The sequence below is a fragment of the Falco peregrinus genome, chromosome 3, assembly GCF_023634155.1.
Source record: "Falco peregrinus isolate bFalPer1 chromosome 3, bFalPer1.pri, whole genome shotgun sequence".
Lineage (NCBI taxonomy): Eukaryota > Metazoa > Chordata > Aves > Falconiformes > Falconidae > Falco > Falco peregrinus.
Genome location: NC_073723.1, coordinates 29,182,124 through 29,198,728, shown reverse-complemented (window position 1 = coordinate 29,198,728; position 16,605 = coordinate 29,182,124). Strand labels below are relative to the sequence as shown.

The following is a 16,605-nucleotide window of genomic DNA, read 5'->3' as shown; positions in this document are numbered from 1 at the left end:
GCTACCTACCCGCCCGCCCGCCGCCTCCGGCGCTCCTCTCACCGGGAGGGACCGGGCCGCTTTGCCAGCTAGAGCGGACGCCAGGCCGCACCGCCCAGGGCAGCGCCCGCCGCAGGCCGGCGGGGAGCGGCGAGGGGGCAGGGCCGGGGCGAGGAGGCCGCTCCGCTCCTCACAGGGCTGCCGCCCGCCGGGGCCGGGCTGGGTGAGGCGCGGCCTCCGGCTCCCGCGGGAGCTGCCGTGGTTTGGATCGCTCCTCGGCTGGCGCGTTGGCAGCCGGCGGCGGGGAAATAAATCCTGCACGGAGCGAGTGGGGCGGCCGGGACGCGCCCCAGCTCGGCGCCCGGGGGCGGCAGCGGGGCCCCGGGGAGGCGGGAGCCGCAGGGGTGCGGTGCTGGCCAGGCGGGAAGACACAGCTGAGGAAGGGGCGGCAGCTTAAAGGAGAAGAATCGGGACTCGGCTCTATAGAGGGGAAAAAAAAATGTCCAAAATTTAAGCAGTTGGCAGTTTTCATTAAATAAAGGAAATGCCATGAAGTTGCCCTAACTCTGGCTCTCAAGGAGCTTTATTTTTGACAGTGCTGGATGCGCTCCTGCCACACCACCACAAAATCAGCAGATTCCTCCGCACCTGCAGCTTCTTCAGCAGCAGGGGTACGTGAACCATAAGCAAACAGAGAAAACGGAGGGAAGGGGTGTGTGTGTGTCTGTGTGTGTGAAGTAAAGTTATAAGACTTCCCCCCCCAAAAAATGAGTATAGGGTTTTTATTATTATTATTTTCACTTCCTGCCCCTGCTCTCAGCACTGATCCTGCCTTCCAAAGTGAGGACAGGAAGAAGAATCAAAGATCTAGTATGGAATATAGCACCCTAGTCTTCTTGCAATAGCAAATAACTTGGTGATGTGGTTAATAGCGTGCCTGCTTCTATCCAGCTACATCAGGTCCTTGTTTACCCCAGAATCATCAGTATAAACCAGCTCAATTTCTGATGTGGTCACATACATTCAACTGATAGCCTGCTGCACTGCTGTGCTAGGGAGCACAGTAATACCTTCATTCTCCAAACTGTGGCAGCTTTTGAATCAGCACTGATGGACAACAGGTCAAGAAGGGCACCCCAAGTCTGTTCCACTTCAAAGGAATGACTGGTCCGGGGAAGATGAATGATCATAGCAAATACATGCCTTCTCCAGACAATGGCTAGGTTGCAATAGGCTGCTCAGCACCACACTAATTACACCAATACTCACAGACAAACTATAAACTTATATAAATAGTTTTTCCTCCTCTAATATTGTAGCACTTTTCCTAATTAACCTTCCCCTTTCTACCTCAACAACTGCAGGTCCGTGGGGGGAAAAAAAAGCATACATACAGAATGTTTCCAGACTTTCAGTGCCCATTTGAACTGGCTCTCTAGAGTTGTAAATACTATAAAGAACACTGCAAAGGCAAGAAATTACACTGAAGATATATTTTCCCTTATAATTCAAGGTTTAACAATGGTTTATTATCCAACAATTTTGAAAGGCAGTATCTACAATAAAGTTATCACAGGTCCTCTTCTCCTATTTTTTCAAATACACGGTCATCTTCACTTGGCCTAACCAAAAATCTTTTCCTCGATATAAAACCCGAATGAACTACCTGCAGAGAAACAAACAAACAGTTACAAGAGTATATGCATTTCAATAATTTAGGTAGATACAAGCATAAGCTAGAAAACCTGATATGATACTGTTCAGGTGCAGTGGTTGATCTCTGAAATTATTTCAGACTGAACAGATTTATTTTGTTTTCCTCCTGCTGGAATAGGACACAAGAACAGATGTTTCTGCTCTTAAGATTGCAATGTACTAAATGCGGCGCAGATTGAATAGCACTTCCAGATGTGCCAACATCAATGTTATCTGGCATTACGGTCACCACAAGGACATATGTACAGGTACCTTAACTGCCTAATAGGCCTGCTGAATAGGATTGACTACTGTTAATTACACATTCTTAACTTTAACCATAGCACCTGCATAAATTATACCTTTCAACTCTACTTTTCCTAAAGGGTATCATGTACTATCTGAAGCTTCCTAACACAACATCACCCAGTGGGTATAAGCAGGCAAATTATAATGTTCCATTACATCTATCTGCAGTTTTTGGTTGTACTAGGAAAATTTATGGCACAGATTTTTCTTCTGCCTCTTGCAACATATATATGAAAATACCATGTTAAGTAAAATGTCCTGAAAAAGCCTACTAAAAGTGTGTATCACAAAGCTATGGCAACCATGCTTCAATAACTAACAGTAAGGCCTTAGGAGACTGGAAGCAAAATTTGCATATTTATCTCTGTACAAGTTATTTCATACCTTTTTTTTCAGGATTTCTGCATGACATAACAGCAGAATTGCCTAGATGCAGCCACATTCTACAGCACAGCCTCACTATCTGCAGAGTCCACCTATTGCATACCAGTTAAATCATTTTTATCCATTCAAAAGATTGTTCTTGATTTTCCTACTAAAGCTTACTGCTGCACTAGACTATCTATTCAAACAAGAATTTACAGGCTGTTATGCTGATCTAATAGTATCAGTATACTCCTACAGGAACTCAAAAAAGTTAACTTTTTCTTCTCATGAGTCTGCAGAAGATACTTGGCATAAGTTTTCAGAGTCTTTGGACTACAGTCATTTAAACTTTCTGTCAACTCAATGCAAAGACTTGTAAGATTGGGGATACTAATGGCAAAATTATAAAGACCCAACTCAAACTACATTCTCATTTGAAAAAGTGTTAAGATAAAATTTTAATACATTTTAAAGCACTTTGCAAAGAGAAATAGAGGAATAGGAAAGGGAAGGCTTAAGAACCTTAATATTGCAATCACAGCATTTAGAAGTTAGCTAAAGCGTGGTTTAAGATTTTATATTAATTCTGCCTAAAAACACAGCTTGCTGCATGAAGACCTAACCTAAACTGCTTCAAACTTGCTGTATGAAGTGAGGCACAGCATGCCACACTATCACTGTTTAGGCAAGTCAAGGTATGCTGTTGCATTAAACAACTCCATTTAATTATCAGCTGTACTTTTCTTAGTTCACCGAGTTTCCTATCAGCAGCCAGACACTGCATCAGCAAGACACAGCTGATAAGCTCAGTGGTTTTATGTCACCCTGTCCAAGGCTCCTTTCCTTGCAAAAATTCAGAGAGCATTCACAGTCCGCCTTGCTCCAAAGGCTTACAATTGATAAGGTATTTTAAAGTATGCTCAAGTCAGAACAATTGCCTCAAGCCCAGATTGCCAAGCAGCTTAGTCCTTGCTAAAGTTGTACCACAGTGAAGCCACTAAACCGCATCCTTCAGTCTTCACAGATGCAAGTCTATTCAGAAAATTTTGTCTCTCGTTATCATTTGCAAGTTATTTGTGAATGCTGAAGGCCACACCTAGCCTAGAACGTTGTCTCCAGCAGTGACAAGCACAGAGCACTTCAAAGAAAGGGACAAGAAAACCCACCACACAGGTTAACCAGTTTGCTTATTGAAGAGCAGTTAGTGACTGGTTTTATGCTGTTTGTAAAGATGTATCAACACTACTTTTTTCTGAACTCAGATTACATTTTTGTTTTCTTTTAGAAATTATTCTCTTTTGGCTAATCACATGCTACAATAGAGGTATTTCATTCATTTTACATCATTACCTTTCTATTTACTTATCTCACATTCAGCAAATAAAAAGTTGGAAAAGCACATCTTTTAGCCATTTAACTGTGCAGGAACTATTTGCTATGAATACCGATTCCAGCAAATGAACATCTTAGACATGATAGGAAAGTGTATGTATAGATATGTAACATGTCAGACTTTCCAAATGGTTAGAATTCCCAACTACAGGGAAAAATAATTGCAAAAACAATCCCAGTGTGGAATCCAAGTACAAGCCTGTAAACTATGTCAGCAGCTGCATGTGAATATACACACTTGATCTCTGTATATATTCTGGCTTTCTGTAAGCTTCAAATGTCTCATTCAGAAACACTTGCAAAAAGCAGGTAAGATGAAGCAAGTTGTCATAAACTTCTATTCAAGGGTGTTTCTTGCCCTTTTCTTCCTCTTAAAATTCAAATTTAGTTCCTTTTCCTACCCAAAGCTCCCATTTAATTTATTAGGAGTCTCCCTAACCAGAAAGGGAGAGGTTGGGCTAAACACCACCAGCAAGCAAGACACATTGTATTTACATTTTTGAGACAATTTCTCACTCTGTAACCTGCTTTTGTTGGATGCTGTATTTCTTACCATTCTTTTGTGGATTCAGGCATCTTGATCTCATAAATGGATTGAAAAACTTAAACTTACAATAAGCTTAAATACTCCCCCAAGTACTCTAACAAAATATGCTGAGCAAATCAGTGTTCAGTTAAACCCAGCAGAAACAGTCTAGGAAATTAACTGGCAAAGTTACTCTTCTCTTGTAATTCTGTTTTAGTCCAAGCTACCTGAGCACTACCAACAGCTGAATATTTAAGTAATGAATGTTCATCTTCATAATTAAAGGGATACTATACTTGCATTACAAATGAACTTAGATTGAAAGAGATCAGATTTTTCTAAAATGAAAATTGGTCTTTTCTTCTGAATCACTTGTAGTTTAAAGCTATGAAATAACATGCTGTTCATTGCCTCATTGCTCACTGTAATCAGCACTGGTCTAGAAGATCGCATGTGTTCCTTTCCTTTTTTTCCTACAGAAGTTTTCAGTTAGCAGACATGTAAAGTCTTTAGGTATAAGGTTAAAACAAAGGCATTATTAATGCTGGAAATTATTTTTAGATATAACAAGTATTTAAATATATTTTCATCCTTAAAGGCCTACACAAAAGACAGCAGAAGTATTTTAGCTACAAATCAGATTTTGCCTTTATTAACACTTCTATTTAAAACCAAAAAGTTTATCAGTGTGAATGTCACAGATCTCAAATCAGTCTAACATTGCAGCAGATGGAGCAAGAAAGTGAAGTGGGGGAAAAGTGAAAGCCAGAAATGGATACAACAGGGTAGTACAGAACATACAAAAATTATGCCACGAATATCCTTTATCATATGCAGCAAAAATTAAAGTCAGGGAGAAAATGCAAAACAGATTAAAACTGTGGTAATAAACCATCTTTAACATTCAGAATATTATTTCAGTAAAACTGAGCAAAGATGTACTTTTTAGTCAATTAATTCTGTACTGAAGTGTTGGAACGTGCAAGATCCTTTTCCTCAATGGGGCTTCTCTCAGCACATTTGAAAGAATGATAGAGGAGCAGGCTTATTTCTTTTAAATACAGATTCTGATACCAACGTACACATATGCTTACCATTTCTTGGCCTCCTCTGGCTGCCTTCGTCATGTGTTCCGATATCATTTTCTTCAAGCAGCTGCTGAGCAAAAAGGCCTAAAGAGGATAAACCAGAGAACATTCTGACTTCTTCTATTAAAAGATGTACTTGACTCTTCCTCCACTAGAAAATCAGAGTCCCTAACTACGGAACTATTACTTCTCCGATTCAGTTAATTTTACTCTATGCTTAACATCCTTACAGTGCACCAAACTAGCTGCGGTTTCTTAAAGCCCAGCCTCAGCGTGACTAACCCTCACAGCACTGCTCAGAGCAGAGAATAAGTATTTTTATGACTGGTTTTGTGAGGCAAGTTATTCTCTCTAGTTGTCTGTGGCTCCTACTTTAAAGGCTGCCAAATTACACCAAAGGCTAAGTCAGGTTAATCAAATGCGGCACTATCGGCATCAAAACCACTTCAACAAACGAAGCAAGCTGGAGTTCACAGCCACTCACACAGTCAAAAGTCCCCATGGTTACAGGAGACAGCTGCAACTGTTTGTAGGCCAGTTCAAGGTCGCATCTTGTGCGGTGAATATGAGCAGAGCAGTACGCATTCATCCCACATATTAGGTATCTAGCAGAGGCACCTCAGAGAGGAGGGGAGTTGTTCTTAGTTCCTTGTGCTGTCTGATGAGCATGTACAACTCCTTGGGATAATGCAGTCCAAGTTAAGGTCTTAACCGCACCCTGGAGATGCACCTCACTGCTTACTCTCCAAAAAGAAGCATCTCAGGTAGGTTGTCAAGTATTGAGAGATGAATATAAGACCAAAATATCTGATCAGTGATGGAGGGGGTAGCCATCTCTGACTAAGCTCCAAATCATCCAGTCTTTCACTTTCTGCAGTGGGGTCTTGGATCAAACCCTTGTTTCTTCCCCACAGAAGCAAATTTCTGACCTTTAGCGCTCTCGCACACTTCTGAGGAAAGGGGGACACAGGTTTTCTAATCACCAAGTCACTACATCAAGCATAACCCTAATAGATTTCAAAGGAGAATTAATACAGAGGTAATTCTGGGGTTATTTTGTTCTCCAACAGCAAAGAAACTGGAAAGCTTACTGCTATGGCTCATGTTCTCATAAAACTTAAGCGTGGCAGGAAATTAACACTTACTGAACAGCTGTGTGGACTGCATCATCACCCCAGAATTGAGAAGTCATGTGTGAGAAATTAAGCATTTTGATTTTGCTTGAAAAATCCTGTCTGCTTGCTGGGTGGATCTCAGAGACAAAAGCAGCAGTTTACTGGAATAACAGCCTCTGTACTTTTTATAGATGCTCCATACCTAAATTGAGACTGGTGCTGGTTTTGATACTGCAGAGTCTAGATTATTTGCTAGGCAGCATAACCACAGATGAATGACTTGAATTCCTGGATACCTTTCTCTTTAAAGAGCTGCCTGAAAATAGTGGGAGAAGTGGCACCCTATAAATAATTCCTAAACAAGGTTTTATATGTAAAAAAATTATACTTATTCTGTCACATATCCACACCCTCCATTAACCTGTGTTAATATAGCATAGATTTATATTAGAACATTAGGATTTACTGTGGAAAATGGGAGCCCTTGACCTTAGGTGAGTCTGACCAGTTGGTGATTTTGGATACTTACTGAGTCCAATAAATAAATGGCACCTCTCCACACTCCATCCCAGACTTGCTGCTGAGTGCTAGACATATCTCTTCAATCAAAAATTTCACTTCCCTTTATATTAGAAGCTCAAATGCTTTTCCCCAGATAACTGTCCCCAGGCTAACCTGCTTGAAAACAAAACCGTTGCTCTCTGGTAGAGATGGACTAATCACTTTTGAGGATCCTTTATGGCTGTAAGATTACATTTTACTCCGAGTCCTTTCCTAAAAGGACTGAAAACAAACCTGCTTTGTGTACAAAATTATCCACTGCCAAGTGCCTGAATCATTGTACTCAAATCTGAATTCTAGAGTGTCTTCTTCACCACCCTTTGCAGCACCCTGAAAAAAAACCAAAATAAACAGCCGATGAACAGAAAGAACAGCTACAAACACCATTAAGGTGTTCAGCTTTAACTCAGAATTAGTCAATTAGGTTCGTTTTATACTGTATATAAGTAAAACAGATGAAAACGTGTTCCCTCCCCCAGAAGAGTTCTGGTACAAGTGGGAGGTAGGAAGGCAGAGTCTTTATAAGCATAAAGCTGGTTAAAGCAGTTCCTGTGCTCCCCCACAAAACTGACAACCATCTCTAACAGGAAAGGAAAGGGACAGGTAAAGTATGACACAGAATGCCAGGGAAGGGAGAAAACATAGCAGACTAAGGCTAGATGGCTTACTGCTGTAAAGGCTGCCAAGGGGATATGTTTCAGAATAGGTTTGGAGGGGAATATGGGAAAATGGGAGTGATTTAAAACAGACCACCACCTTCTCCCTAGACCTAGCCTTAGTTTTCTAGACCTATCCTAGACCAACCTTAGTTTTCAGGAAAAGAGAGTGAATTCAGATAAAAGTCAGCGAAGTACTTACAAGAAAAGTAACCTGCCAGCTTCTTAACCTGTTGATTTTAAAGCTGACCTCTTTGATTTGGTTAGTAGGCAGCTTTATGCAGCAGTTAATCTCATTATTGCCAACATAGACATCAGCTGTGCAGCCTTCTTCTGGATAGTCACACATGCAAGGATCAAGTCGTACATACCCATAGAACTGTATTTCTCGAATCAGCTCCAGGAACTGCAGCAAAAAGATAGAACTAGAGTGATTTGCTGTAAAAGCAAGTGAAACCTAGTGATTTGGAGAAAAGGCAAATTGTTAGATTGATACTCTTTCTCCTGGGAGGACACAGGTTCACCACAACATATCAGTACTGATTCTAAGTCTTGACTGTGAGTGCTGTTCTCTGAATCTTTTGTCCATTGGATAAGATGAGCTGGGTCTTCTGGATGCTTATCAGATACAATGATGATGGGAAGAGATAAAACTAACCAGTAAGAAATACCGAGAACGGCAGCCCCAGCAGTCTGAATTTCCATCTGATTTCCTAAACCCGATGACAAACCTTTACACCTGAGTTTAGCAAACAGAGAAGACTAGGATTCACAGTCAAAAACTTCTTGCTAGCCCTTGAGATCCAAGTCACTCTGTTGGGATATTTTAAAGTGCTAGCAGAGATGGGAACCTCCTTTTCTGTTTGGTGGTTCAGTATCTGACCAGGAGATGGGAGACCTGGGTCTCTAGCTCAAACCACCCCACAAAATCATGCTTATATTTAACATCACAGCCTCTAGTATCATTGCTTCAAAAAAATCACTCCTTTGATCTGCTTAAATTGGTCTTAAAATTTTTACCTTTACTTTGTGTGCATTTTTTTGCAGAAGTTCAAGTTCCTGCATCTGACCTTCTGTTGGTTTAACCCAATTCCTCTCAACTTCCTGGATTGCCTTAAAAGTAGTGTTTAAAATAGCAAAAGAAGTCAGCAAAAATATATTTCCTTTCACACACAAGCATTCAAAAACACATACACATAAACCTTTTTTTAAACAAGGCCTTTGATTTTGGGACAATTTCACTCTACACTGTTCTTTTCTCCTGAATTAGTAGTTTCCAAAGCTAGCACAACTCAACACACCAACAGTTCAGAAATCGAATGCTCTCATACCATGGCAGAATGCCTACACATTAGAGACCCACAGGTACATACAGACACTTGAAAATAGAGTGGATAGATACCTAAATATGCCCTTTTTTGTGTAATACTTTTCCCATGCACAACACATAGATGAGTTAGCATCTCTAGCACATGAGTTTGAAGGGAGGGGAGTGGGGAGAGGGGAAGAACATGATCGACAGCTATACCCAGTACTTAGGAAAGTGCAACAAAGCAGTGCTAAACAGGAACCATTTACAAACATTTCAAGAATCTGTGTAAAACATGAAATTAATGTGGGGAAGTTAACTTCTAGAATTATAAGGCCCTTTCAGTTTTACCTGCATATACAGCAAATTCAGTGAAGCTCTACAATCCATCAGCAGTGTATCAAGAGAAGGATCCATATACCTTTTCCAAGCCAAGGGGGAAACAAAGTAATAACATATGAAGATATGGTTCTAAATATGGCATTTTGGTTTTTTCAGCTAAATACCATGGGAGCACAACCCAGAAAGATCCATTATTCAGATTAAAAAAAAAAAAACCAAACACAAAACCAGAACAAAACACAGTTCCTTCAAAGTGCATCCCATACTCATTCTTTATACATTGTAGCAGAATAGATAACCTGAGGTTAGTTATTTCCAATCTCTCCACTTTGATTTTGGTGGTACCAAACATAACAGTTAAAATTCAGAACCAAAGCTTTCCTCCTCCTTTTCTCAAACAACTCAGGGTTTGTCTACATAAAAACTGGTAAGGCTCCCAGAGCACCCACTGCCATGGTGCAGCACTGACATACAAGACCTAACCTTAAACTAGCCATCTGCAGTACTAACTGCTGTAGAACTGCTGCAGGATCAGATCAGTACAGCAACAAAGCAAGTTAAATATTCAGTTATCCAAGTGCCATAGCGGAACAGCTAGCTTGAGCCATTTTATTTAAAGCAGCCTGGGTAAGTGTATATGACAGTATGAACTGTCATGGCTAGCATGGGCTTCATGGCTAGTACAGATGTATTACAGTGCACAGGCGATACGCTGCAACATTCAAACAACCCCAGGATTGTCATTTCCTACCTCTGTGCTTTAAAGCAGTGCTAGATGAAGCAGTATCTACTCAGTCACTTTGTCATGGCTTAGAACCACACAGTTCTTTCATTAGGCTGCTAGGTTCTGCAGTTTGTATGGGCACATATAGGGAAACAGAGAAAGCTTTGTAGAAGCCAGGCGCTAGCCCAGTAGATTTAAACCAGGCAAATTACAAACATCAGACAACAGGTTTCTGTATACCTTCAAGCCATGCAACCTTGCTTGCTGCCACCAAAAGGCATGGTCCATTCTTCCTCTTCTGCTCCCAACCATAGTCCTTGCTCTAGCATTCATCTGATGTAGCCAATACAATCCACTAAGCATGCAAAAATCTATTGCCCTTTTTTCTTTTTCATTGTAGGGAGGAGTAGACCAGACCACAAGCACAGCAGTGAGCCATTAGTCTGGCTCGCTATACTACCTAACTGCACCCTTAGGGCACTGTTTGACAAGCAGGACTTTGGCACCAGACTCCCTGTCCCTGGGGTTTATCCTCACCCACAAGTCAGCACAACCATTTGCTGTGCAGCAAACAAAACTGCAGGGCTGACCCAGGCTAAAAATAGGCCAGCAAACCAAATAAAGAAAAATAAACAGCCAGCAACTTATTTTTAGGTCAGATTAGCTTGCCAGTCTAGTTCATCATGTCTGTCCACACAGTTCTACCAGTGTAACTGAGGAGAAGCAACCGTGTGTGAGCAAATGAAAGGAGAATAGCGCTCTGCTGCTTAAGCCAGGCCACTTCCCAGAAGAAATGCTCAAGCTATGGCCTCAGATATTACATATATTAGCATACAGAAATGAGCACTTCAAATAAAAACTCTGCTCAAACAGAGCTGCAGCTTACAACTCAGAACTCAAAGTTCTCATCTATACTGTTTACAGGTATATTCCCATTTGTGATCACTGCATTTATGCAGGTATAAAAATCGGAGGCAGGCAGCTACAAAGCACCTCTCTATGGATTCTGAAAGAAAGAGGGAATAAATAGCTAGCTGCAGTAAAGGACACTTCAGGAATACTAGTGACAAAGTTTAAAACATGCAGGGCCACAGAAACCAGTCAATTCCAGTAACAAATTGGCCTCAGAAAAGCAGTCAAGTTGTTGAGGCTTAAAGACTTTAAGTTATTCAAGGGATTTCTTTCCCTGTTCTTAGCAGTCGTCATGCATTTTGGTAGCTTCTCGCTCACCACTTTCTGATCCCAAGCTTACAGTGCAACACTTTCATGCTCTGAAGACTCACATAAGGAAGTTCAAATTCTGCCACTTTTTTCACCACTGGGAAAAGAAGAAAAAACAGAGACATTTGTTGAGATCTAGTGAAATAACCCAGCTACTTTCATGTATCAGTGCTGGTTAGCAATGTGCTTTTGGAGAAGGAAGAGAACTTAAGTTCTGGGGTAGAGTAGGGTGACAGGTTAGTTATCTTCTTCACTTCTGAGTCTCAAGTTACATAGCTCTATTACTTACAGAACATCTCTGCTCCTTTAAACTATGCTCTTCCAGAACAGTGTTCTCTCAATACACAGCTAACCAGGACTAATATTTCTGCATTTAAAGGAAATGTGGATGCAAGTTCCAGGACTGGTGCTTTCCTTGAACAGAACACCAGAGAAGAGCAGTGTAACTGAAGTACAGTAAGAAAAGCATGACACTCTTCAGAGGTCACTACTTTCCTGCTAACTTTTTAAAAATGAAAACGTGTCTAAACACCCAAACCTGTAAACATTTATTTCTAAGCTAGTGCCACAATTTAGCAGAACACTTAAATATGACATTTTAAACACGTGAGCACCTAAACGTTTTGGCAGTGGACTGTGGGTTATGATGTATTTGTGAGGCTTATTGGAGATGCATAGAAATGTAATCAACTGAAGAACTTTTCTATTCTATGTATCAGAATATATCACAATAGAAGGCAAAAATAAATCCATCTGCAACTGCAGTAGATTATAAAATATAACACATTTTATATATACACTGTATATTTAGATACATTTGAGACATAGTAACAGCCAGGGATTCTGTGTACTGGCAGGTACTTTTCACAGCCAGAGAGAAGGAGGCAGGGCAATGATAACTAAAATAGACACAGACGGTAAAGTTCCTACCCCACTGAGTAAGCCTGAGTTTACCAGCAGACTTTCATCTTGAAAAGGTTCAGAAGAGCATTAACATATTTATGGCAATGAGAAGACTGAAAAAAGCTAAATGACTTGTCAAGGCACACAGAGAGGCTGCAGTGCCTAACTTTAGTCCAAGCAACAGCAAAGATTGCATTCACTTCCCTGACGTGGCCAGAGCCTATCCCCATGCCAGGTCTGCATCCAGCCTCATCCACACCCCTGCCCACAGGGGAAACAGCAGACCAATGAGGACATAAAAGCCCCTTCACATTTTACAGCCATAAAGAGAATCGCAAGCCTGATTTACAGCTTGCTCAGTACCATCGTGGTCAAACTTACGTTTCTGTCACTTAAGAAAGGAAACATGTCATGATATCAAGGAAAGTAAGGCACAGACATTCTTTATAAATATAACAAAAGAGTTTCCTGTCCCATTGTTAAACTTAGCATGTGACCTGTAAATTGAGAACTGTTTTATGTAGGTATGGCCATCTGATTAAGAATGATATGCTCAATAGTTTCCATGTGCTAAACTTGCTACATGTCTTGTAAACTGAAAGGGACATAATATTCACATGTGAAAGTCTAACCTATGCACCACACTATCTATTGCCATAGTTTGTTTCCCACTACCACTTTCCAAGCCATTTGGGAAGAGGGCTTGAGGGGGTTTATCAGACAGGATGGGTCTTTCAGCCTGAGCAGATTCATGCAAGCTCTGTTCAGACTCCAGGTCCAGTAACTGCAGCCAACAACAACAACAATAAAAAAATGCCAAGGGAGGGCTAAGTTAAGCACCTTGTAAAACTTACCAGAGAGTACTCCATCATCGTGATCTTGAAAGAAAAATAAGCTAAAGTATTTTGTTAATTCTCTTGATAGCCCCATCTTGCACAATGTAACCTTTAAAAACAAGGAAGGTCAGAAGCTTAGCTATCCATTAGCATGAATAAAGAAAAAAGTTTAATACCTGTTAACCTAAATTACTTGTTTTTAAATTTTCCCTTATGTCTCATTTAACTACCCATTTAGAAGCAAATATAACCGTTCCTATACTGCAGCACTTGAGAGTTTCAAAGTTTCATAAGTTTCAAAGGAACATAAAAGTGTAATAAAACAGAAAACATTTACTGCTTCATGATGCCTTTAAGTATCCTCTAACACAAGGCATCTGCCATGTTATTCCAGATCTTTACTACGAAACCCTCAAACCCTGTTGTACAATGAGCACTGTGTGCTGAGCTAACAACATTGCTCATGAGCATCACAGATAGGGTTGGTTTTTTTTGTTTGTTTGTTTGTTTACAAGATTTGTGTATTTTCCAAGCTGATAGAATCCTCTTGTTCTCTAGGAAACATTTGCAAGCCCTGCCCCTTTATGGAAAGCACCAGTCTTACTTGTGGGGTTCTACAATTCTGTGTGAAGGCTTCTGACAAATTAAAGCAGCCATAACCCAAAAGAGCACAGTACCATCAGAGCATTCCTAAGTTCTGCAGCGACTATAAACTCCTGAAGTTTGCTCAGGAAAGTGGTGTGGCAACTGCAAGAAAACACCCCTGAGAATACTCCTGTCGTAACTTATCTGGCAGATTGTGCAGCCTGATAGAGGAGTTGTGATTTGGTCAGAGAAGCTGGACTTTCTTTGTCTGAGCATAAGGTGGAAGTACTGCTTTTCAGTCATCTTCTAAAGAGTGCCAATCCCAAAACACTTCTAGCTCTGTGTCAGTGACAGCATTGTAAATTCACTCACCTCCACAGTTCAGAAGGGTTTTCTCACACTATATCAGCTGATTTAAAAATCAGATTATGGTTTTGTGCATGGAAAAAAAGCAGACATCAAAACTAAATATAGGTTGGTAAGAATTGTTCCAAGTCAAAAACATATTCATGAAGTTTTCTTTATACTTGTTAACATCAGGGCTGTTACCGGAGAGGGCAGCAGAGCATAAAACACACTCTGTTCAGACACCAGGTATAATGGGAAGAAAGTTTAAGTCCGAACACAAAGACAAAAAAAAGTTATTAGCAGCACCATCTTTCATTCTGTCTCCTCTGTTCTAAGAAGTCCCCACAAATTACTTTTAGAAATTAGCCCACAGAGCTTCAGCGTGTTATCCCTTAGTAGCATAACACTAAGCGTACCAGATGGCATTTCCCAGAATGTCAAACACAGATCTTGGATTCAGTAGGAATTTGACTTATTTTATTTCTCAGATCAAAGCACAAGCTGGTATATGCTGCCTGAGCACCAGGATGTTCAGGAGCGATGGTTGCAAAAATGTACCTCCACTGCAAAAGAACAGTGAATGTGGTAGGCCATTTACAATGACAAAAGCGAAATAATTCCTAAAAGTCCTATCTCATCTGTAAGATAACAAGAGAAGAAATGGTGTCTGTAGCATTTCAAATATCACTGTTTCTTTGCATTGTCACATAAACATTAAACATCTATAAATGCAATATACAAAGCAACATACAACACCACTGTCTAGCTTGGAAGTTACCTCGACCCACTGCAAAACTGAGAAGTTTATCAAGCACAAATTATTAGTATTTTTTAAAGTGTATTAGCAAATCGTTTCCGTACTCAAGGTCCCTATGCAAGTCTCCTATTTAAAAATGTCTCCTTACTTCTTCCACCCTATTAACACCTGCTTCCCTCTCCCCAAATCAAAATTCATATCTCCCTGCCAACCCCAACACTTGCTTTCAGCATCTCTCATCCCACAAGTCTCCTGTCTTAGGAGGGTCTAAGGCCAACTCTGACACTTACCTTCCCCTGGAAAAACTGGTCCTGGCATCACCTCAGATGGTGCAAACCCCAGTGGCAGAATAAACTCTTAAGGGGTTACCCTGTGTTACCCAACTCATGGCAGCTGCACAGATACTGTGTGTGCTGCAGCCAGACTAAGAGTGAATTCATGTTCAGTTTCCTTGTACCAATGGCCACCTGGGAACTATCTCCACAAACTCAGATTGCAAAGGCACAGAGATCCACACAATTTTCTGTATCATGAGAGGAATTTTCAGATTCCCATGACAAAGAGTACCAATCCAGCAAGTGTGTGCTTTGTTATTGCTGTTAAGATTAGGAAACGGGAGCAATTGAGGAAGAGGCTTCAGTCTTGCTCATGCACACATGTGTAACACACAAAGTATGCTGAGCCACTGCTGCTCCTCCTCTCCTGGCATAAGAAGGGAACCTCAGCTGAAAGTTTCAATCACAAGCCAGCCAGTTGTGTAAACAACATTTGGTTGCTACTGGTTTCAAAATGTAACTAGCAATTGTTTACTGTATGTATTACAACAGCTGTTACGGACATCCCAGAGCCACAATGCTAGAACTGCACCAACACTGCAAAGGAAGTCCCACAATTTCACAGCAAGCGTTAAGGGACACAAAACAAAGGAGAAGCATGCAGAAAAAGAAGATGTACCAGCTGCACGTTAAGTTTTAACAAAAGTGTACCAGCCAAGACACAAGTCAAGACCAGACCATAATTTGTGACTAGTGGGAAGAACTTTCACCCACACTATGCTAAACCAAAGGGGTCTTTCATTAAGAATGTGTCCCCATAAGGAATAGTATGTATTTTATGATACATGAAGAAAACGTGAACTTGACAGCCAAATGCCATAGAAGCAGAGGACCCATAACATTAAGAGGTAAATTATGGACAAACGTAGGAACCAAAAAAGCTCATCTGCAAAATCAGCAATGCCCCCTACCCCCTTCACCCCTAGTACAATAAACCTCTCAAAAAACACAGAATATATTCTTGTATGTCTTCAAACAAGGATTTCTACCCTTTCCTGACCGAGTTTATCTTCATTTTTGTCCACTTCTCACAAATGGAAAATTTCAACACAATACTAGAAACCCATTACCTCTAATATTTGTTCTGCAGTGTCCGATGTCTGGATATCGAGTTTGATATTGCTGCCATCAGCGAGGTAAACATCCAAAAAGGCTCTCTGGGTTTGGATCTTAAATGTGTCCTGTTAGGCAGAAACAGAACACTTTGCTTTCCATACTGCTGGAACCCTTCTGAAGATGCTGAACAACTGAAATTACTATTTAGTAAACAGTAACTTACTAAAATTATTTAAAGCTTGCAGATGACAAAAAAAACTAACCCTATGTAGCACAGCAAGTGGCAAGATACTGCCGAATCAAAGGAGGGTCACTTCAATGTTAAGCTGAGCACATGCTACCTAGTGTCTCACTGTTTGTAGGAATGATGCCATCACTGTCCTAGGGAGTAAAGACTCCAAAAAAGAAGAGGTGGATGAAGAGTTGCATGTGAATATTCAAAGTCACAATCTTGCCAAAAGGAAAAAATGCATCCCTGTACCTATAAATATGAAAGCTTCCA

At 40.7% G+C, this 16,605-nt stretch overlaps 1 protein-coding gene across 10 annotated transcripts in view; it reads right to left on the bottom strand.

The window, feature by feature from the left end:
- Positions 1-1,457: 1,457 nt before the first annotated feature.
- The window catches only part of SNX31 (sorting nexin 31), a 30,790-nt gene continuing 15,642 nt past the window's right edge, over positions 1,458-16,605 (bottom strand). For 6 of the 10 annotated variants that reach the window (XM_055798743.1, XM_055798746.1, XM_055798745.1 and 3 more), the window contains 9 exons: positions 16,118-16,228; positions 13,041-13,131; positions 11,293-11,380; positions 9,348-9,417; positions 8,708-8,800; positions 7,890-8,144; positions 7,266-7,361; positions 5,362-5,439; positions 1,458-1,645 (listed from right to left, as the gene is read on the bottom strand). In XM_055798743.1, coding sequence (XP_055654718.1) covers positions 1,550-1,645; positions 5,362-5,439; positions 7,266-7,361; positions 7,890-8,144; positions 8,708-8,800; positions 9,348-9,417; positions 11,293-11,380; positions 13,041-13,131; positions 16,118-16,228 — 978 coding nt within the window. In that variant the 3' untranslated portion in view covers positions 1,458-1,549. Of the gene's footprint in view, positions 1,646-5,361; positions 5,440-6,999; positions 7,146-7,265; positions 7,362-7,889; positions 8,145-8,707; positions 8,801-9,347; positions 9,418-11,292; positions 11,381-13,040; positions 13,132-16,117; positions 16,229-16,605 lie in introns of all 10 variants that reach the window. The other 4 variants (XM_055798744.1, XM_055798748.1, XR_008746284.1 and 1 more) reach the window with 3 other exon arrangements.